The 23,288-nt window shown below is 41.0% G+C and overlaps 1 protein-coding gene across 6 annotated transcripts; it reads left to right on the top strand.

Annotated features, from left to right (window-relative positions):
* Nucleotides 1-1,888: 1,888 nt before the first annotated feature.
* Nucleotides 1,889-21,326, top strand: LOC130925823 (gastrula zinc finger protein XlCGF7.1-like). 6 transcript variants are annotated; one of them, XR_009065880.1, is made up of 4 exons: nucleotides 1,889-2,039; nucleotides 2,311-2,432; nucleotides 9,901-12,354; nucleotides 14,036-15,583. XR_009065880.1 is itself a non-coding variant. In XM_057851357.1 (4 exons), exon 4 carries the CDS (start codon nucleotides 10,408-10,410, stop codon nucleotides 11,368-11,370), a length of 963 nt encoding a protein of 320 aa, XP_057707340.1. In that variant the 5' UTR covers nucleotides 1,889-2,039; nucleotides 2,311-2,432; nucleotides 7,364-7,433; nucleotides 9,901-10,407; the 3' UTR covers nucleotides 11,371-14,024. The 6 variants fall into 6 exon arrangements, 5 of the variants coding, with proteins under 5 accessions (XP_057707340.1, XP_057707342.1, XP_057707338.1 ...); XM_057851357.1 differs by lacking the exon at nucleotides 14,036-15,583 and adding an exon at nucleotides 7,364-7,433 and having other exon boundaries at nucleotides 9,901-14,024; XM_057851359.1 differs by lacking the exons at nucleotides 9,901-12,354; nucleotides 14,036-15,583 and adding an exon at nucleotides 19,424-21,326.
* The last annotated feature ends 1,962 nt before the right edge of the window (nucleotides 21,327-23,288 follow it).

The raw sequence follows: 23,288 nt of genomic DNA, 5'->3' as shown, positions 1-23,288 counted from the left end.
GTCTTGCTGAAAGACCCAGTGATGACCCATCTTCAGCTTTCGGGCAGAGGGCAACAGATTTTGATTTAAAATGTCCTGTTATCTCAAAGCATTCATGATGGCATGCACCCTAACAAGGTTCCCAGGCCCTTTGGAAGCGAAACAGCCCCACAGCATCACTGACCCACCCCCATACTTCACAGTGGGTATGAGGTGCTTTTCAGCATGCGCATCTTTCGTGGCACGCCAGACCCACTTAGAGTGTTTGTTGCCAGAAAGCTCAATCTTGGTCTCACACAAAAATACACATGGTCCCAGGCTTCAACTGGGACCGTGTGCTTTGGTCAGATGACCAACAAAAATCAACTTTAGATGGGCACATTGCCAAAGTGTACCAGTATATGGCGGAAAACACTCAGGTGACTTGGAGTTCCGCTCTGAGACCCCCAATTTAGCCAACTTTCAAAATTGTCCGATATGCACGTGTGATACTTAATTGGAAAGCTTAAAATCTCATGTTTCTGGGGGCAGAAAATTTTTGAACAGGAGGGAATTAAAAAAAAAAAAAAAAAAAAAATTAAACAGCAAAACCCTATCTGGAGGTGAGAGCACGCAAGAGCAGAATTCCAGACGCCATGACTTTAACGAGATATCGCGTACTTACCTCTTTTTGATCCAAAAACTCCATGGAGCATGTATCACTGAGTGTCAATACACAGCTGTGAATGGCCACAGCTGGATTTTTTTGGTTATTTTATGGGTGAAACATGGTAATATAACAAGGGTTGCGATGCAGAAATCATAGACATCAAGGAGTGGTCGAGTTTTTTTTCCCATATATTTACCTTTTTAAACATTTTTTTTTTTCAATTTTTCTTTGTTTGGATCGATTCTTTATCATCTAACATATCGGAAAAAATGCGACAGTAACAAAAAACAAAATACAATTAAGCGATAGTTATGAGGTAAATATCCGTGACTTTTTTGCAGACACCATTTTTTCATTGTGACGTAATTTGTTTAAAAGTTTAAAATATGCAAGTGAATAATTTTTTAAAGTCGTTTTTTTTTTTTTTTTTTTTTTTAACGAAATATTAGACATCAATGAATGATTTTAAGGTAAAAATGACGGACATTTTGAATAATAAGTATAATTAATTACCTTCGTTTTATGGCTGGGTTGAAACAAAAGCGGTTGCGCGACGTCTGTAAACAGGGGTTTTCAGGGTAAAACGAGCAAATTAAAAATAGTTTGGGGGCTTAATGCGCCATGAATCTGCTATGGCAGCATACAGACATATTGTTCTATCAAACACAGCAGTTGTTTTGGCTTAAAATACAGCAGTTTCTTTTCAAGAGGAGGGCAAGAGCAGAAACTGCTTTTTCAGTTTGTGTTTTCGCCATATCCGTTTGTATTTTCAATTCGTTAATTACGTTTTTAATAACATTGTATTATTCAATTTATCAATTCATTAATAGCATAAAATTGAAAAAAAAAAACAATGATTTAAAAAAAATATATAATATATATTTCAATTATCAAAGTCATGTGAAACAACCTGCTAGTCTAGGCGTCTTGCCAACAGCGACCTCTCCTCGCCGTTCCTTCTTTTCGCCTCGATGTAGTTTTGCCTTGCTTTCTTCTTTTTTCGTACTTTAGGAATGGTTAGCACGAAAAAAAAGCTAAATTTAATTCAATGTTTAAAAATGAGTTCATTGCGATGTTCCTGGATGGAAGAAGTGCAGCGGAAGTCAATGTATACATTTACGAAATTCTGAGCCTTCAAATTGAGTTGTTGACAGTGATGACTAGAAATTGTATATGTTGATCATATTGATTGATTTTTTTTTTTTACTCCAGTGATCATGTGACTCCAGTGATCATGTGAAGTCGTGATGGAATTTCCAAACGCTTGATCATATCACGCTGAAGTTTCAGCACTTGAACGTTTCTACTTCCGGTTATCTTGACGCAACCTCTATGTACCCATCCGGGGCTTACTGTTCTTTCGTGTTCCCTTCTCCAAACCGAACGACCTCCATCAAAGCAATTTCATTGGGTAAGTACCGGAGTAAGAATTTAGTGGACTAAAAAGTCCCATTTTAAAGCATGGTGGAAGTCGGTTGGCTTTATGTTGAAGCTTCGCTGGCTTACTTAACTTAGTTTAGTTTAGCTTAGCTCGCTAGCTAAGACACGGTAACGCATTCCGATTGCTTTGGCTGAACGCCACTTCCTATTGTTCCTAAAGTTTGTTTTCAGGAAAAGTCGATCGGTTATCATGAGAGTAATTACTTTTAAATGTATGACACGCTTCTCGTCTTGTCTTTAAGATGCGACAAATTACTACTGACTGGAGGCCAAAGCAATCCAAAACATCAAGTCAAAGAGTAGAACGTGGAAAATGAGGAGAGGAAATCCAGATCACGACGAACATCTGGGGGAAAAAATCAAGGTAAGATCATGACATTAGTTGTTGTATTTTTATGCAATATAGGGGTGTAACGGTACACAAAAATCTGGGTTCGGTAAGTACCTCGGTTTTGAGGTCACGGTTCGGTTCATTTTCGGTACAGTAAGAAAACAAAATGCAAAATATATATGTGCCAGTTGTTTGTTACACACTTCTGTGCTTTCAACAATAGGGACATTACATACAAAGCTAAAATTTTGCTCAAAAATAGAAAATACAATATTCTGAAATGTAGATATTTGGAAAAATAAAAATAAATAACATTGGCTTATACTTTACAAAAATATTTGATGTGCAAAATTGAACAGTTGCAACACTGAACGGTTTCAAGTTTCTCATATTAACTTTATGACCACAGCCTCGAAAAGTAACGTTTAGGGCTGTCAAATGATTAAAAATCTTAATTGAGTTAATCACAGCTTAAAAATTAATTAATCGTAATCAATCACAATTCAGATCATCTCTAAAATATGCCATATTTTTCTGTAAATTATTTTTGGAATGGAAAGATAAGACACAAGACGGATATATACATTCAACATACTGTACATAAGTACTGTATTTGTTGATTATAACAATAAATCCACAAGATAGCATTAACATTATTTCTGCTGAAGACATTTTCTTCTTCTCAGCAAAAACAAACACACAACAGAGCCTTAGAACAGTAACAAAAACAGTATTATTTATAATGTGTGCAAAGTGTGTGTAGTGTACACATAAATGTGGTCCTCTTCCCTACTCATCCTCTAGCCAGTCGCTGAGGCAAACCAACTTATTTACCATTTCTGAGAGTTGTTCCATCTTTATTCTTTTTTTATTTGAATTACCCACCCAGAGGGCCAACCCGATTTTCTTCCATGTTTACGTTTAACCGTTACCCACGCTGGTCACTGCACTTCTGATTGGTGCGACGGCCCTGACCGTTTCTTTTTTGAGACTGTCAGTCAGCTGATCGTCGCATCGGCCAGCTGGCTGCTCCCCTCCCAACTTGACGTACTCTGATTGACGCCGGACGGGAAGACGACGTCGCCGCCGCTGATGGGCCACCCGAGGAAGGGTTCCAATTTCAAAAACTAGCCACTGTCAACTAGGCATGTGCCGGTATGAGATTTTGACGGTGCGATAACCGTGAGCAAAAATACCGCGGTTTCACGGTATCACGGTATTGCAATTATAGCTCCCAAAAACTTTGAGATGTATGGGTTATTAAAAAAAAAAAAAAAAATTTTTTTCCATTGAACAGTATTTTTTTTTTCAGACCATAGTTGCAAATTGGAACATGAATATATTGTTAAAATAAATAATCAATAAAAAAATATTTGAAATAAAATTAAAATAAATATAACTTATAGACTATACTCACAACCACAGCTCAAGTTGCACAAGATTACAGCAAGAACAAAATAATTTCTATAAAGTAAAAACAATTCTGAATAAAATTTTTAAAAATTTATACTGCATGACTTTTTTTTTTTTTAGGGTGGAAAAGCTTAAGTGAAGTTTCGCCATTTTCAGCCACTGTGTCAACTCTAGTCTACATGATGTCATGCCTTTGTGTTAAAAAGAACATAAGGAATTCATAAGTTAGGTAAAAATGTATAAGTTAGTTAAAATGTCAATATTGTTGTGGAAAGGTTTCATTCTTTAAAAAAAAAAAAAAAACCACATTGGGAGTGAGACCTCACCTTGATCCAGCGAACGTGGATTTATGCTTAGGGCAAGATCATTGTTCGCAATTAGCAATCTTTGATGCTATCACTTTTTACCCCTTCATACAAGCGAATCAAGCTTGTTTTCTCACTCTGCGGCTGTAACACTCAACGAAGTTGCTCTCCCAGCTGAGCCTAGGCTAACATTCATCTTTGTAAGCTTTTACTTTGTTTGTATATTGAATTTGAAAGGACAATGTGTGTTTTGTTTTTGTCGAACTTTTTCCATGGTGCTAATCTGTGGAAGCTACTCACGTGGAAAAATCTAATTGTACAACATTTTAAATGTATTCATTTTGTATATTAAACTTACCACGATTTGAGAGCTCAATAAATTGAAGAACAGTACGCCTCATGTTTGGAGTAATTGTTTTTGGGTTAGCTGGCTGTGTAGCCGATAGCATCACTCACACACAGCAACAAACGGGAGGGGGTGAGCGCTGCTGCGCCAAGCCGCTTCTGGCTGCATTTTTGACACAAGAAAAATAGCGAATACCGTCCTACGGTCTGACGGAAAATTTTAGTGGTTTTGAAACCGCGACGTTTTCACACCACGGTAAACCGTGAAACCGGTAACCGGCACATGCCTACTGTCAACACACTGAGAGTTCGCATTTGCAGCATACGTGCTGCGTACCTCCTCTCTTCGCCAGCTCACCATTCATCCACCTGTGCATTTGATGGCTACTTTGTTACACTCCCGCTTTTTTGGTGAGGTCTTTTGTGTTCATTCGTTATTGGATCGTTTTTGTTCACTACTGTGAATAAGAGCACCGCAGCAGTAGGCATAAACTGCCGTGTTCGTTCAAGTCGTTTTCTTCTGTTTTGTTTAGTATAAGAAGCTGTCTTTTTGTCATTTCCTTTTTACGATGAGGGTTTACTTAGCGGGTGGGGTTTAGGTGTGGTTTCATTTTGTTTGTTGTTTTGGCCTGGGCTTACGCTGAAGCCAGCTTCTTCTGCATTTTGTTAATTGCGAGTTCGACTTGGGTGAATAAATTTGTGTCCACTTGCAACTTATTTGTGTGGCTCGTTTTATGTTACGCCCTTAGCGAGCAGTCCGTGGGACGTAACAGTGGGATTGTGGGATGCATGAGCGGGAATTCTGCACTTGCGCTAAATGCGTCAAATATTTTAATGTGATTAAACCTTTAACACCGAACGTGTCGGCAGCGACGCGTTTACGCATGTCGTCTTGGAAGCTTCATCACGCTGTAATTACGTCACCCACGTACCGCTGGTTGGTCTCATTTGAAAGTGCGGAAGTTGATGTCCACACCAGTTTTTATTTGAAGTCAATCGACCAAGAAAAACGGGAGATAGTGTCATTTGAGTTTTATAGTTTTATTGCACTCATAAATATGCATTAAAACGCTGCATGTACCATGTATCTATCTCATTTCCATCATTTCTTGTCCTTTTTCAAAACTGAAAGTAGCACAATAGACTACATATCCCAAGATCCGTTGTGACGTCTAGAAGGACGAACCGAATGTGAACATTTTTAATAAATTGCCGAGCTAGGCGCCAACTAAGGAAAAGGAGGCATGAACACCGGTTGGATTACGCGAGCGACTTTGAAACGTGCAGAATGAATCGAAAACTAAATTTAGCGCCAGCTAATGCAATTTTTCATCAACTCAAGGAATAGGATGAGCTTTATTTGTCATTGTTTTCCTTGGATTAGTCGGCGTCTCTGCGAGTAGAAGTGACAGCAGCGCTCAAACGGCACAAGAGCAGGCTGTGTGACGTTATATGTGACGCAGCTCAGTGACCTGTTCAAAAACAAACTTTATTGAGTGCGCAAAAAAAAAAAAAAAGAAAACTATCCGGTCACATGCCTGAAAAAATTGAATTGAACTGAACTACTTGTCAATATTTTTGAAAATACTTTTTTTTCAATGTTGTATATTTTTTTTTCTTCACTATGAATCTTTTCAATTTTTATATAGATGTGTGTTCGAGAAGCTTGATTGCATGTACGTATACTTTAGATAAGGTGATGGGTATAATATCTAACTTCACAAAGAGATATCCTCCAAACCCTTTTTGTGTTAGATATAATTTTTTTTCTCACTATTTTGCACTGTATATAACCTGTTTTGACCATAGTATGTGTAAAAGCCAAAAACGCCTATGACCATACCTGCTGTTTGCGTTGAATAGTCAAACATAAAGCTATTCAATCTTATTTTTTTCTATTGAATGTTTATACTAACAAGTTGAATAAATATTATCAAGCTTCAAAACGGTTGGTCGAGCATGTTTGGTAGTCTATGGGACACCAACATTACAAATTTTGAAAAAATATTTTGGAATTTTTTTGGCTTTTTGGGTCCAAAATGTGGATTATAATTGGTCAGTGAAAAAAACAACAGTTTGGACATGAAGTTCAAGGTGTCCTGAAAAAAGAGACCCAACTTGGCCATTGTGAACATTTTTTTTCTTTGAAATATAAAGGCAACATCAAATGCATGCAAATTCAGCCAAAATAGGCTTAGGTGTTAAAGGGTTAATTCCAAAAAGCAATTACCACCCGTTAACGCGCTAAATTTGACAACACTTTACATTACGTCAGAAACTCGTTCGGTACGCTTCCGTTCTGAACCGAGCACCCTGGACCGAAACGGTTCAATACAAATACATGTACTGTTACACCCCTATGCAATATCAGACTTGGTTTGATTTGATTGTTACTGTAGGGAAGTACTTCTCAAATAGTGGGGCGCGCACCCCCACTCCTTCCAGGGTGTCGTAGAGTGATGCAGGGGGTGGCACATGTGACCTCTGGAAATATTTTTGCCGTATGAGAATGAAGTGTATTTGAAAATTGCTCTTGAAAGTTCTTAAAAGTGCGTATGACACCAAAAAGCATGTTTATTTCATAGTTCATGCGGTGTTTTATGCTCGTGAATGAAATGGATCGCTTGAATGTGTGTGGAGGCGATCATTTTATGTATTCAGTTTTCGAATCCCGCGGCATGAAAATGTCACTTCCGGCTCCAGTTTCTGGTTTAGGACGAATGCAAATGTGACGTCACTCGGGTCAGCGTCTCACAATACAGCATTGCTCTATAGCATGCAGATGGACTGCGGATTCAGCTGATTTTGCAGATCCATTTTTCGCATCATGCCAGCCAAACGGCTGCAGAATAATGTTGTGCACCAGAGAGAGGCGTGTGAGCCTTTTTGGGGTTTCAACAGGTTCCCATTCACCGGCGGATATTGGCCAAAACAAGCCCTACTACTGTGGGACCATGGGACTTACGAGGAAGTGAGTAAACATCATGTTTTGTATTATGTCAAATACTGGGATCATTTTATGCTGCATTCGAGGAAGGTGGGAAGTCGGACTTATCCCACTCGGATGATACCAGTTGCGACCTCAAAGCGTTCCAAGCAAATGTAAACAACAAAGATGGCTGACCGCAAAGAGGTGTTTATTTTGGCCATCCAAAGACATTTTGACTTCCAGCGAACCTGCCTTCCTATAAGCGATCAAATAGTAGCGGAAAAACGACGGCTACATTACAGCCCACACTGTAAACTGCCTTTTTTAAGTTACATCCTTTGCTGAAAGTCAATATAAAAACATAGCACAGCAAAGATAATTCACTGTATGCGAAAAAAATACATGGCGTCTCAAATAAACTTGATTAAACTTCATTATTGTGTTATCATTTAATACGTTTTCTTGAGCGCCATTTTGTCCAGTGATGTCAGATTGAAACAACTTGGAAGTCGGGATAGATATTTTTTCTCTGACTTCGCGACTTGAACCTCCCAGTTCGAGTGGTGTTCCAATGATATTTTCCTCGTTGGAGGTCGGAAAACTCCGACTTCCCACTTTTCTGGAATGCAGCATTAATATGGAAGTGGCTGAAATGCTTTTTGTCCACTCGGCCGACGACCGGCGGCTTGTCGCACATCCCTCCACCGGGAGAGCACTATACTCAGCTTATTGCCCTCTTCGTGTGCACGGTGTTCTGTCAAATTTTCCACCCGATCAGAAATTGCAACCTATATTAAAAATGGCCGCGAATACCACAATTACAAAGTGAACACTATAAACTTTCTTTAAATAAAGGACTATTTACTTATGTTTGATCATGGATGGGCATGTAGAAAAGCTCTCCTCAGACACAATCTGCCATGTTAGCTGCACAACAACTGCAGCCACTCTCCTATGACTCTCTCGCTGTTTACGTCTTCGCCGTGTAGTAAAGCATTATTTTTTATTATTTTGACTATGTGTCAGCTACGCGCTCCTCCGGCGGTCACTGTCCAGCTGCTTCCTCGCAAACGAGCCCTCCGCCCTCAGCAGGGAACGACGAGCTCTAAATTGCTCGCCGTCGCAATCGACAACCCTGCTGCCATGTGAAATGATCCAGGCTAGTTACCGTAATTTTCGGACTATTGAGCGCCCCTGATTACAAGCCTGACCCAAAAGGTAAAAAAGGTGTTGCCTGTGGATGCTTCGAAAGTAAAAATGTGCGCGCAGGCTCTTTGCTCTCTCACACTCGGCTTCTTCGTGGGAACAAATGGCTCCTCCTTGTGTATGTCATGCGCAAATCTTAGCGTGAGCAAATAGTTCTTTGTGTGTAAATGCGCTCTGACTTGCAAGTCTCGCGTGCGGAAGTAGTACCTGCCCTACGTTTCCTACGCCAAAATAAAAGCATGCATCACAAAACAAAAGTCAACATGATAAAAAAATGACAGGAGACTCCATCGTCGTAAAGTTGAAATCAAATCAGTCATGCCCCTTTCCCACTGAAACTCTTGGGACAACGTGCGTTTTTTCCAAGCCGATGCAACCCACTAGCAATTGGCATTTGGCACCTTTCCCATTGACAAAAAAAACCCGCCTTTTTTTTTTTCCACCTGTCTAACCCCCCACCCCTCCTCAGCCATGCGTAAGGTTACGTGACATCACCACGCTAAGATGCGCGTCGACAAGTGTGACCGAATTCATTCAGTTCAAGGAAGTAAACAATGCAGAGCAACATGGAAGCCTCCTTTCCGTTTGTGTTCTCTGTTTTCATGTTTTTACCGCCCTCAAAATGGTCGAAATGCAGCAAAGGATCAACACTCTGCTTGTGCTGAGGGAACGTAGGCGAGGTGAATTATGGTTTGTTGTTTGATCTGCCTTGGCGTCCGGTCGTAGCCTCGAGCTTTTAATTTGCCAGCAATATTTTTATAAATTGCTGTGTCTCGCACGGTCCCAGACATCTGTCGCTGAATCTCCTCTTCTCCACGGATGGAAAGGAGCTGGCAGGTATTGTCATCTTTCCAATGCTGGGACATGTTGTTCAGTGTGGTGCGCTACTGGCTCCTTCTTCTTCTACTAGCTTTGTTATGAGCATCGACATAACTACGGTTGTGGGGCGTGTTAAATGGGAGGCAACTGGCACGTTGTTATGACTCCTTACGTAAGAGCCTATGTCACCACGTAGATTAGGGTGTTGACTGTTCACCCGGGGTTTTGCTTCCACACTGCATGACGATCAGAGCCGAGGTGATTTTAACGCGGGTCGCTTGGCGGGTTGATTGACACGGGTCGAGGCGGGTCGCTGCACCTTTCCCTCTGCCACCAAAAGCCGATTGTTAGCGGGTTGACACGGGTTTTTTGGCCAGTGGGAAAGGGGTATCGGGTACATCGTAACCCAGGGACTACCAGTTTTTCTCTATATACATCTGACACCAGCAAATCACATGATTTCTTTTTCTTCCCCCCCCCCCAGAGTCCCGCAGACGTCACTGTAGAAGATCTTCACCCCGAGAAGCACGACCCCCTCCACGTTAAACAGGAGGAGGAGTACGACATACCATGGATCAAACAGGAGGCTGAGCCAGAGACCCCTGACATTAAAGAAGAAAAACAGGAAGTTGAAATCCTCAAGTTTCCAATGGGTGTCAATGTGAAGAGCGAAGAAAACGAAGGACCAAGCGAAGAGAGCGGAGGAGCGAACCCTTTGAGCGACAGCTCACTTCAGCACGTGACAACAAAAGGAGAGGGACGATCGCAACCGGACGGCCTCTTTGCTCCGCTTTCGGACAGCGACGATGTAACGTCACATTCCTCTGACTTTAATACTGATGAGGAGGAGGATGACTTTGACCAAAATGCTTCAAACCCCTTAGACAAGTCCTCATTTAAAAGATACTCAAAAGAATGTGCGGTTGGGAAATCTTTTCACTGCTCACTTTGTGATAAAACATTTTCATGGAAATGAAATTTAAAAGTACACATGCGTACACACACTGGAGAGAAGCCTTTTGCCTGCACACTTTGTGGTAAAAGATTCCGTTGGAAGAGAGATTTAAACAATCACACCAGAACACACACTGAGGAGAAGCCTTTTGTCTGCACATGTTGTGGTAGAAGATTCATCGAGAAGGGAGGTTTAAACAAACACACAAGAACACACACTGAAGAGAAGCCTTACGCCTGCACACTTTGTGATAAAAAATACTTCACAAAGAAAGGTTTAAACCTTCACACAAAAAAACACACTGGAGAGAGGCCTTTTGCCTGCACAGTTTGTGGTAAAAGATTCATCAAGAAGGGAGATTTAAACAGACACATATTCATACACACTAAAGAGAAGCCTTTTGTCTGCACATGTTGTGGTAAACGATTCTCTCAGAAGGGACAATTAGTATTGCACACAAGAAGCCACACTGGAGAGAAGGCTTTTGCCTGCACACTTTGTGATAAAAAATTCTTCAGGAAGGAAAACTTAAACATTCACACAAGAACACACACTGGAGAGAAGCCTTTTGTGTGCACGTGTTGTGGTAAACGGTTCACTCAGAAGGCATATTTAGTATTGCACACAAGAAGCCACACTGGAGAGAAGCCTTTTACCTGCACACTTTGTGATAAAAAATTCTTCTGGAAGGCAACATTAAACCGTCACTCAAGAACACACACTGGAGAGAAGCTTTTTGTGTGCACGTGTTGTGGTAAACGATTCACTCGGAAGGCATATTTAGTAATGCACACAAGAAGCCACACTGGAGAGAAGCCTTTTGCCTGCACACTTTGTGATAAAAAATACTCCACAAAGGCAGGTTTAAACATTCACACACGAAACCACACTGGAGAGAAGCCTTTTGCCTGCACAGTTTGCGCGAAAAGATTTAATCGTAGGAGTGATTTAGAAAGACATAAGCGCAAACACACTGAAATACATAATGATATGAAATGACATGAAGAACGAAATTCTTTTTCACAACTATCCAAGATACAGTATATGGCGGAAGACACAAGGCTGAAAAAGCTATTTCTGCTCTTGCACCCCTCTTTAATAAAATGCTGTATTGTAAGCCAAAAGAACTGTTGTGTTTGATAGAACAATATGTTTATTTGCTGCTATAGCAGTTTCATGACGCATTTATGCCCCCGGACTATTTTTAATTTATCAGTTTTACGTCTTCGCCGTGTAGTAAAGCATTATTTTTTATTATTTTGACCATGTGTCAGCTACGCGCTCCTCCGGCGGTCATTGTCCAGCTGCTTCCACGCAAACGAGCCCTCCGCCCTCAGCAGGGGAACGACGAGCTCTAACTTGCTCACCGTCGGGCGGGTTGCCGATCGGCAAAGACAATCGACAACCCTGCTGCCGTGTGAAATGATCCAGGCTAGTTACCGTAATTTTCAGACTATTGAGCGCCCCTGATTACAAGCCTGACCCAGTACATTTTTAAAGGAAAAAACATTTTGTACATACATAAGCCTCTCCTGTTTATAAGCCGCGTGTGCCCACATAATAACATGAGATATTTATGAAGAAATACACAGAGCTTTCTGAGTTTTAATAACATACTTTAATGAATTGGGTTATAAACATAGCACGCGACTTAAGGGAGTAAGGGAGGTGCGGAAAAGAGGGAGACGTGGCTTCCTGCTGTTGTGGGGGGGGGGTGCTCGCATCGGCTGCAGAGATTATCAGTGGTCTTGTATGTCTTTTATTTTCTAATAATCGGTCCCACAGTTGATTTCTTTACACCAAACGTTTTACCTATTGCAGATTCAGTCGTCCCAGCCTGGTGCAGGTCTACAATTGTGTCTCTGATGTCCTTCGACTGCTCTTTGGTCTTGGCCATAGTGGAGTTTGGAGTGTGACTGACTGAAGTTGTGGACAGGTGTCTTTAATACCGATAATGAGTTAAAACAGGTGCCATTAATACAGGTAATGAGTGGAGCCTCGTTAGACTTTGTTAGAAGTCAGAAATCTTTCTTGTTTATAGGTGACTAAATACTTATTTTCCACTCTGATTACATAATACAGACTATTGTAATGTCTTCATGTTGAAGATAAGTCCGTGTGGTTTCCCGACTTTATTTAGCTTCTCATGACATCAACATTTGCAGAATGAAACTAAAATAAAAATGAAATTAAATCGGTTTCATCGTCAGTAACAGCAATTCAAATTTTTGTCGATAACTCGCTGCTGACATAGCAATAACAATGAATACAAACAATTAGCGTGCATCATTTAGCAGCCACACATAATCAAAAATAATCACACCAACTCGCCCCAAGTATTTGACCACAATTGAAAACGCACTAGAAACAGTAAAAAAGGTGTTGCTTGTGGATGCTTCGAAAGTAAAAATGTGCGCGCAGGCTCTTTCCTCTCTCACACTCGGCTTCTTCGTGGGAACAAATGGCTCCTCCTTGTGTATGTCATGCGCAAAACTTAGCGTGAGCAAATAGTTCTTTGTGTGTAAATGCGCTCTGACTTGCAAGTCTCGCGTGCGGAAGTACTACCTGCCCTACGTTTCCTACGGCAAAATAAAAGCATGCATCACAAAACAAAAGTCAACTTGATAAAAAAAATGATAGGAGACTCCATCGTCGTAAAGTTGAAATCACATCAGTCATGCCCCTTTCCCACTGAAACTAGTGGGTCAACGCGCGTTTTTTCCAAGCCCATGCAACCCACTAGCAATTGGCATTTGGCACCTTTCCCATTGACAAAAAAAGCCGCGTTTTTTTTTTCCACCCGTCTAACCCCCCACCCCTCCTCAGCCATGCGTAAGGTTACGTGACATCACCACGCTAAGATGCGCGTCGACAAGTGCGACCGAATTCATTCAGTTCAAGGAAGTAAACAATGCAGAGCAACATGGAAGCCTCCTTTCCGTTTGTGTTCTCTGTTTTCATGTTTTTACCGCCCTCAAAATGGTCGAAATGCAGCAAAGGCTCAACACTCTACTTCTGCTGAGGGAACGTAGGCGAGGTGAATTATGGTTTGTTGTTTGATCTGCCTTGGCGTCCGGTCGTAGCCTCGAGCTTTTAATTTGCCAGCAATATTTTTATAAATTGCTGTGTCTCACACGGTCCCAGACATCTGTCGCTGAATCTCCTCTTTTCCATGGATGGAAAGGAGCTGGCAGGTCTTATCATCTTTCCAATGCTGGGACATGTTGTCCAATGTGGTGTGCTACTGGCTCCCTCTTCTTCTATTAGCTTTGTTATGAGCATCGACGTAACTACGGTTGTGGGGCGTGTTAAATGGGAGGCAACTGGCACGTTGTTATGACTCCTTACGTAAGAGCCTATGTCACCACGTAGATTAGGGTGTTGACTGTTCACCCGGGGTTTTGCTTCCACACTGCATGACGATCAGAGCCGAGGTGATTTTAACGCGGGTCGCTTGGCGGGTTGATTGACACGGGTCGAGGCGGGTCGCTGCACCTTTCCCTCTGCCACCAAAAGCCGATTGTTAGCGGGTTGACACGGGTTTTTTGGCCAGTGGGAAAGGAGTATCGGGTACATCGTAACCCAGGGACTACCAGTTTTTCTCTATTAACATCTGACATCAGCAAATCACGTGTTTTTTTTTTTTTTTTTCCCCCTCACCCAGAGTCCCGCAGACGTCACTGTAGAAGATCTTCACCCTGAGAAGCACGACCCCCTCCACGTTAAACAGGAGGAGGAGTACGACATACCATGGATCAAACAGGAAGCGGAGCCAGAGACCCCTGACATTAAAGAAGAAAAACAGGAAGTCGAAATCCTCAAGTTTCCAATTGGTGTCAGTGTGAAGAGCGAAGAAAACGAAGGACCAAGCGAAGAGAGCGGAGCAGCGAACCGTTTGAGCGACTGCTCACTTCAGCACGTGACAACAAAAGGAGAGGGACGATCGCAACCGGACTGCCTCTTTGCTCCGCTTTCGGACAGCGACGATGTAACGTCACATTCCTCTGACTTTAATACTGATGAGGAGGAGGATGACTTTGACCAAAATGCTTCAAACCCCTTAGACAAGTCCTCATTTAAAAGATACTCAAAAGAATGTGCGGTTGGGAAATCTTTTCCCTGCTCACTTTGTGATAAAATATTTTCATGGGAACGAAATTTAGCAGTACACATGCGTACACACACTGGAGAGAAGCCTTTTGCCTGCACACTTTGTGATAAAAAATACTTCACAAAGAAAGGTTTAAACCTTCACACAAAAAAACACACTGGAGAGAGGCCTTTTGCCTGCACTGGAGAGAGGCCTTTTGCCTGCACAGTTTGTGGTAAAAGATTCATTAAGAAGGGAGATTTAAACAGACACACAAGCATACACACTAAAGAGAAGCCTTTTGTCTGCACATGTTGTGGTAAAAGATTCATTAAGAAGGGAGATTTGAACAGACACTCAAGCATACACACTAAAGAGAAGCCTTTTGTCTGCACATGTTGTGGTAAACAATTCTCTCAGAAGGGACAATTAGTATTGCACACAAGAAACCACACTGGAGAGAAACCTTTTGCCTGCACACTTTGTGATAAAAAATTCTTCAGGAAGGAAAACTTAAACATTCACACAAGAACACACACTGGAGAGAAGCCTTTTGTGTGCACGTGTTGTGGTAAAGGGTTCACTCAGAAGGCACATTTAGTATCGCACACAAGAAGCCACACTGGAGAGAAGCCTTTTACCTGCACACTTTGTGATAAAAAATTCTTCTGGAAGGCAACATTAAACCGTCACACAAGAACACACACCGGAGAGAAGCTTTTTGTATGCACGTGTTGTGGTAAACGATTCAGTCGGAAGGCATATTTAGTAATGCACATAAGAAGCCACACTGGAGAGAAGCCTTTTGCCTGCACACTTTGTGATCAAAAATACTCCACAAAGGCAGGTTTAAACAGTCACACAAGAAACCACACTGGAGAGAAGCCTTTTGCCTGCACAGTTTGCGAGAAAAGATTTACTCGTAGGAGTGATTTAGAAAGACATAAGCGCAAACACACTGAAATACATCATGAAATGAAATGACATCAAGAACTAAATTATTTTTTAGGTGCTGTTCTTTTTCACAACTATCCAAGATACAGTATATGGCGGAAAACACAAGGCTGAAAAAGCAATTTCTGCTCTTGCACTCCTTTTTTTAATAAAATGCTGTATTGCAAGCCGAAGGAACTGTTGTGTTTGATAGAACAATATGTTCATATGCTGCTATAGCAGTTTCATGGCGCATTATGCCCCCGGACTATTTTTAATTTGTCCGTTTTACCCTGGAGACCCCCGTTTACAGACACTGAGCAACCGATTCTGTTTGATTCCTTCATTTGTTTCGTTGCCGCTGCTGTGCTCGCTTTCGATAGTCTTTAGTTGCGTTCCAGAAATTATGTCACACTTCCGGGTTTGGAAATACAGTACTGATGAAGAGCTAAAAAACTTTAAAAGGAAAAAAAAAAACGCAGATCATCCTTGCAGTTACGCGTTTGAAATGACATTGTTGTTTCGACAAACTTATCCAAAGTTTATATTCGTAAATGTCACGATGAGGCGGCATAATAAAGTGCTTGTGTAGCGTAATCCGTTTTCATCAATATTTTTGATTTTATTCCACGGACGGTATGGAGGTTTCCCCAGCTGCTGCAGTTATCTGAGGCTACGTCTACACTAATACAGATAATTTTCTCCAGGGTATTTTGCCGACTATTTTTATACCTGTCCACTCTTCGTTTAAGGTGCATTTAAGGGCCCCCCTGCTTCTGCAAGGTACGCCTGCATTTGCGCAAACTACGCATGCGTAAAAAGGAGAAGCCTCATGTGTTACGTCATCGCCCGCGCGGTTTACCTCTGAACCGGAAACTCATTCCTCGCCCGAAAATTTCGAAATTACTACACCTTCTAGACTGTCATTATTTTGTGATCACTGTTTTTTCCGTAATCGCAATCGAACGCATCATGCAGAAGCGAGAGTGGAAGGGAGAGTCAGCTCGGCTTTTACAAGCAGGAGCCGAGCAGTGATTGAAATAAACCGTTATAAAACAACGAAAGCCTGACATCATTACTTGGGATATTACAATCGATGTGCAGTTGCGCTCTCACCACTTGGAAAATAACAGAAGCATATGTTGTGGTGCTGGGTATATTTACTGGAAGCTGCAACCAGGCTGCTTGTGCATAAAAGTGGCGATACTGGAAGTAGCGACAGTTTTGACAGGCAGAAATGTCTTGGGAAAAGAAACTGATCGCACACCTCTTTGACTGGGGTTACCACGCTGATCACTTTTCGGGGTTTAATTTTCCCATATGCTTTTTTATATACAGTACTTATGTTCGGTCGGCATTGAGTTGGGAGGGGCCAGCCCCGCAGCTGGCTGATGTGAGACAATTCGGGAAACGAGCTCTGTAAAAAACGCTCATCTCCACCTCATCCGTGATGGGATGAGGTGGAGATTAGCGAAATGGGGACTGAATTGAATCATATTATTGAGACGTAGTTTGAAGGTTCAAGAAAAATGTGTGGAAAAGAAAAGAGCAGGAATGCCACGTTGTGATCGTCCGCTTCCATTGTTTACATGTGTCATACTGAACTAAAAACAGCGACGGCATGACGTCCCTTCCTGAATCTCCGAATGTTGTACAGAGACAGCAGTCCATATTAGGCGGCGCGTAGGCGGCGGGTAACATTACCCGCCTACGTTATCCGTCTAACAGCTAATCCGTATAATAGGCATACTAGTGTGGCCGACATGCCGTATAGTCCAACTAATTACACGTTTAAGGACATTATCCGTCCCAGTGTATACGTAGCCTGAGTCTGACAATGATGAGTCATGTCTATGTGTGAATGCACGCAGCAAAGCAAAACGGCTGGACTCATTTATTCGTTCAATTAGCTGACATACTGACATGTGATCAGCGGAGATAGTTAGCTCTTATTGGTTCAGATGTGGATGTTTTCTGGAATAGCAAAAAAAAAAAAAAAAAAACGGTTGTTGAATTGATGCGACAAAAGGGCAATGCAACAAAATGGATCAAATCTTTAAAAGCAAGGAAAGAGTTGAGGAGGTTTATCATATTTAGTTTCATTTGGTCTGATGGGAAGGTTCAGAACATCTTAGCTGTCAATGAGCACTTTAGACTTCTATTCATTTATGTTAGGCTACTTATTTATTTCCTTATGATTTAAAAAAAAAAAAAAAAAAAAGTCAATGTTTGCGCGATCTTCAAGATATATTCCATTTCACTCTGCATAATATAAGCCATCTACTGGCGAACTCCCGCATTACAACTAGCACAAAAATATCCACTATATCACAGTCCCCAAATGAATAGGAAGTAAATAAATGCCCACAAAATACTGGCTGTGAATGCTCATCTTTCAGTGCCGCTAGAGTAGACGTTCATTCCTCCCGGTCAAAATGATTTGGACATCTGGCTTTTAATGGCAGCTAATAAGTGATCAATTATCTTCATCATTAAGAATGTGACGTAATATTTATGGCGGAAAACACTCAGGTGACTTGAAGTTCCGCTCTGAGACCCCCAATTTGGCCAACTTTCAAAATTGTCCGATATGCATGTGTGATACGTCATTGGAAAGCTTGAAATCTCCATTTTCTAGGGGGAGAAATTTTTTGAACAAGAGGTCATTTTCGAAAAAAAAAACCTTTTTTTTAACAGCAAAACCCTATCTGGTGGTGAGAGCACACAAGAGCAGAATTACTGTACAAACGCCATGACCTTAACAAGATGTTATCGCGTACTTACCTTTTTTCGGTCCAAAAACTCCCATGTAGCATGTATCACCGAGTGTCAAGACACAGCTTGGAACAGCCACAGCTGGATTTTTGGGGGATTTTATGGGTGAAACATGGTCCGATAACAAGGGTCGAGATTGCAGAAATCGCAGACATCAAGGAGTGGTCGAGACTTTCTTTTTCATATATTTACCTTTTTAAATGTTTTTTTCCCAATTTTACTTAGTTTGGATCGATTGTCATCTAACACAGGGGTCCCCAAACTTTTTCCTGTGAGGGCCACATAACTTTTCCCTTCTCTGATGAGGGGCCAGGGTCAGTTTGTAACAGAAAAAGTGTGACGATTGCAGGAGTACCTAAATGTAAACATTTATTGTTTTTCAGAAAGCCACAATCAAAAAACCCTTTCTGGATACTTCACGGAACAAAAGTAAATTAAAATTATAATATAATATTATAAATGATAATAACACTATTAATTAATTAGATAATAACCAAATAACCCTCTCTGGGTTCTTCACAGATGAAAAAAGCCAGGAAATAAATAACACTATTGGGGAAAAAAAAAATCAAAATGCTCTCTGGTATTGTTCAGGGGGCCGGACCAAATGTGGAGGCGGGCCGGCCCTGATCTAACATATCGGAAAAAATGTGACAGAAACCAAAACAATACAATGAAGCGATAGTTATGAGGTAAGTATCCGTTACTTTTTTACAGACACCATTTATTCATTGTGACGTAATGTGTTTAAAAGTTTAAAATATGCGAGTGAATAATTTTTTTAAGTCGTTTTTTTTTTTTTTCCAATCGAAATATTAGACATCAATTAATGATTCTAAGCTAAAAATGAAAGACATTTTGAATAAAAAATATAATTAATTACCTCTGTTTTATGGCTGGTTTGAAACAAAAGCGGTTGCGTGACGTCTGTAAACGGGGGTTTTCAGGGTAAAACGGACAAATTAAAAATAGTTCGGGGGCTTAATACACCATGAATCTGCTATGGCAGCATATAGACATACTGTTCTATCAAACACAACAGTTGTTTTGGCTTAAAATACAGCAGTTTCTTTTCAAGAGGAGTGCAGGAGCAGAAGCTACTTTTTCAGTCTTGTCTGTGTTTTTCACCATTTTTTTCTTACACGTACTGTATCTACAGCTAATGCGTCGTGTCAGTAAAAAAATGTGCAACATGAAAATAAAGGTAAAGGTTTGATTTGAGCAAATCACGTGATTTTTTTTTTTCTCACCCAGTGTCCCACTGTAGATCTTCTTCAACCTGAGAAGCCCAATCCCCTCCACGTCAAACAGGAGTCTGAGATGCAGTACGTCAAACAGGAGGCGGAGCCAGAGACCACCATTATTAAAGAAGAGGAACAGGAACACGAAATCGCACAGTTTCCAATAACTGCCAGTGTGAAGAGTGATGAAAATGAAGGTCCAAACGAAGAGAGTGGAGCAGCGAAACCTTCAAGCGACAGCTCCTTTCAGCACGTGACAACAAAAGGAGGAGGACAATCGCAACCGGACGGCCTCTTACTAGCTCCACTTTCAGACAGCGACGACGTAACGTCACACTCTTCTGACTTTGACACGGATGAGGAGGATAATGACTTTGACCAAAATGCTTCAAAATCCTTATACAAGTCATTAATGAAAATGTGGTTGGGAAACCTTTTCCCTGCTCACATTGTGATCAAATATTTTCTTGGAAGTCTCATTTAGAAAATCATAAGCGCACACACACTGGAGAGAAGCCCTTTCCCTGCTCGCTTTGTGATCAAAGATTTTCTTGGAAGTCTCATTTACAAAATTATAAGCGTGCACACACTGGAGAAAAGCCTTTTGTCTGCACTTGTTGTGGTAAAAGATTCGCTGAGAAGGGAAATTTAAAGAGACGCAAACACACACACTGGAGAGAAGCCTTTCGCCTGCTCCTAATGTGAGAAATGTTTTTGTCAAAAATATCAGTTGACGCCACATATGTGGACCAGACACGCTGAACATTTTGTCTGCACACGTTGTCGTAAACGATTCAGCGAGAAGGGAGTATTGAACAAACACACATGCACACACACTGGAGAGAAGCCTTTCACCTGCACATTTTGCAATAAAAGTTTTTCTCAGAAAATTAATTTAGAAGGACATAAGCGCACACATACTAAAGAGAACTCTTTCACCTGCACACTTTGCGATAAAAGATTTTCTCAGAAGACTTATTTAAAAAAGCATCAGAGTACACACACTGGAGACAAGCCTCTTGTCTCCATGCATTGTGGTAAAAGATTCACTGAGAAGGGAAATTTTCAACACACAAACAACCACATTGGAGAAAGGCCTTTTGTCTCCACATCTCGTGGTCAACGATTCACCCAGAAGCAAAATTTAAAGAAATACATAAGCACGCACACTGGAGAGAAGCCTTTTCCCTGCCCATTTTGTGGTAAAAGATTCCATCAGAAGACTGATTTAGTCAAGCATGAGCGTACACACATTGGAGAGAAGCCTTTCTCCAGCTCCTTTTGTGAGAAAAGCTTTGCTCGGAAGGATCGGTTAAAAATGCATACAAGAATACACACTGGAGAAAAGCCTTTTTCCTGCACACTGTGTGGTATAAGATTCACTGAGAAGCGATATTTAGTGTTGCACATAAGAAGCCACTCTGAGGAATCATCATGAAACTAAAAAGTGTCTTATTTGTAAAACGAACGAATACTGGTATCGTGATTTACGAGAATATGCAGGGAAACACATTCCCCTGCCTATCCTGCTTTTTGACCAATGAGCTGACGGAACAATCGAAATAGAAAATCCCACTCAACTCATTGGTCTTATTTCTGTTGGCTGCAATGCTAACATAAGACAACATGCAGTAAGAGTGTGGGAGATGAGATGTTTGAGTGAAGCTTGAATAAAAAGCATGTTCAAAATAATGATCATTTTGTTTTCTTGTCTTCTGTGTACTTTATTTTCATCAATTGTTTTTTGTGTTCATTCAAGTTCATTTGTATTTCCACATAGTATTTGGAGTGAATATTTGTGAAAACATAATTGCTGAGGGGACTTGGAACACACCCAAATTGGGGGAAAAAAACAGCAGTTAACCTCAGAGTTTATGTTTGCAGTATTTTTAAATGTATATTTTTTAAATGGCCAAAAAACACACACATACACACACCAAGGCTCAGGCCCTTATGTGTTAAATTATATAGTTTTAAATTAACAGGAGAGATGCTTTTGTTTGAGTATTTTTTGTATGGAAATACATTGCTGGCAATTTTTATTTTTCCGTAGGCTTCACTTAATCTATGTACCTAATTCAGTTTTGAGTAAAGTTTGTATAATACAGGCATGAACACAACTTGGCTCCAGTCTTCATTTAACAATCCAGTCTAGCCGTCTCACCTGAATTGAAAACGAACACGTGGAGGACCTGAAAGACTGCCTTCAACAATTCCTCATCAACTGGGTGAAGAGCACAATAGGTAAGAATAACACAGTTTGCAAGGATATTCAGGTATAAAATCCAACAATTATAAACACAATTACAATGGTATGGTTCTGTAACACTTGATATCATTATTAATGATTAGGTACTCGAGTTGTCTAATATGGATAATGATGATGTAATAGTTTTGAAAAATCTGCTGATGGTGGCTCAATGAACATCTGATGTTGTTTGTTCTTAGATGAATGGTAAATGGTATTATACTTATATAACAACAAGTTAAGGAAGTTTTGAGATACAGGTTGAAGGAAGAAAAGAAGGAAACACTGAGTCACAGCCAGAAAATGTTGACGACAATGTTGATTTCTATTCACTACTCCCCCCTCCAAATTAAAGTCTGTCACAGCCAATTTTACTGCAAAGTTGATTAAACTGGAAGTTATGTTGTTGTCAGGTTTATCAAATTCTTGTTCATGTGTCACTTTTGATCTATGAGCACCTGCTCCTCCATCAGTCTCTGCATAGCCCTGGTAAGATATATACCCTACCCACCGACGTCACAAAACCACGTGCTCGCTGTATGGTTCCGCCCATTTTGTCTCTGTATTAGCATTGGTTTCAATTGATCGAGGAATTTAAAATGCATTTCATGGAAGACCCGGTGCTTTCTGATGCCGTAAACTCACTGGATGTGTTGCATAAAAGGCGTTATGTGGAAAAGCTTCGTTCTATACAGTCGCCAGATCCATATTTGATGCCTAAATCGATGATTTTTGACCGGCTGCCTTCGCCGTCTCTGCCTGATCTGCCTATTTACAACTATCTTGTCCACACAAAATCAGCCTATTCTCACGAAAGTTTGAAAAACTTTAAGAGCTTGGAGGCTTATAAATGCTGCGTTGCTGGTTGGGTGAAACAGGTCCTCGTACACGAAAATTCGGCAGGAATCTTGTGCTCGGAAGGTGAGTTACGAAATTTTCAATTCAAAATCTTTTGTTCTTGCTAACATCCACTGTCAAGTCTTATGTATTTCATGTCATTTGTCAATGGAGCTAGGGCTTTTAATGTTTATATGGTTTAGCGATAGCACTCTCACTACATACATACGTGTATGTTGTCGGCGATTAGCCTAGCAATGATCTTAATTGTGGTTGTCAGCCCAAAACCCTCTAAATATATATTACATGCATCTTACCAGATATAAAATGACTACTACATAATCTGTGGTAATCGTTTGGAGCCCAGTTTTCTCGTCGAATTGCAGCAGCCCATCTCGCTCTCTCCTCTCCGTGTCTCTCGGAATCCGGAAGAACTTCAAGTCTCTCCGTCTATCTTCTCTGTTATTGCAACCGACCGCCACACACGCCTTCACCATTTTGATTATTAATGTTAACGAGCAGAAAAACACGCCGTAAATAGGAGGAATGTACGTAGCCGTAACAGGTCAACACGATGTGTTGACGGACAAGTGGGCGGCACCAGTCAGGAGAGCGGAGTTGTGACATCACGTGGGTAGGGTCTATAGGTCTAGATTTTGAGTTATACTTAAAATTAAAGAAATTTCCCAAGGAGTGACGACATCTGACGGATATGTTCAGTCTTTCTGAAGGCGCTGTGTGGTGGGGAGGCTGATCAAAAGGGCTATCGGGGCAGTGTCCAGGGGCGTCGTCA

Source organism: Corythoichthys intestinalis, chromosome 1 (assembly GCF_030265065.1).
Source record: "Corythoichthys intestinalis isolate RoL2023-P3 chromosome 1, ASM3026506v1, whole genome shotgun sequence".
Taxonomy (NCBI): domain Eukaryota; kingdom Metazoa; phylum Chordata; class Actinopteri; order Syngnathiformes; family Syngnathidae; genus Corythoichthys; species Corythoichthys intestinalis.
This window is presented reverse-complemented; position numbering and strand designations above follow the sequence as displayed.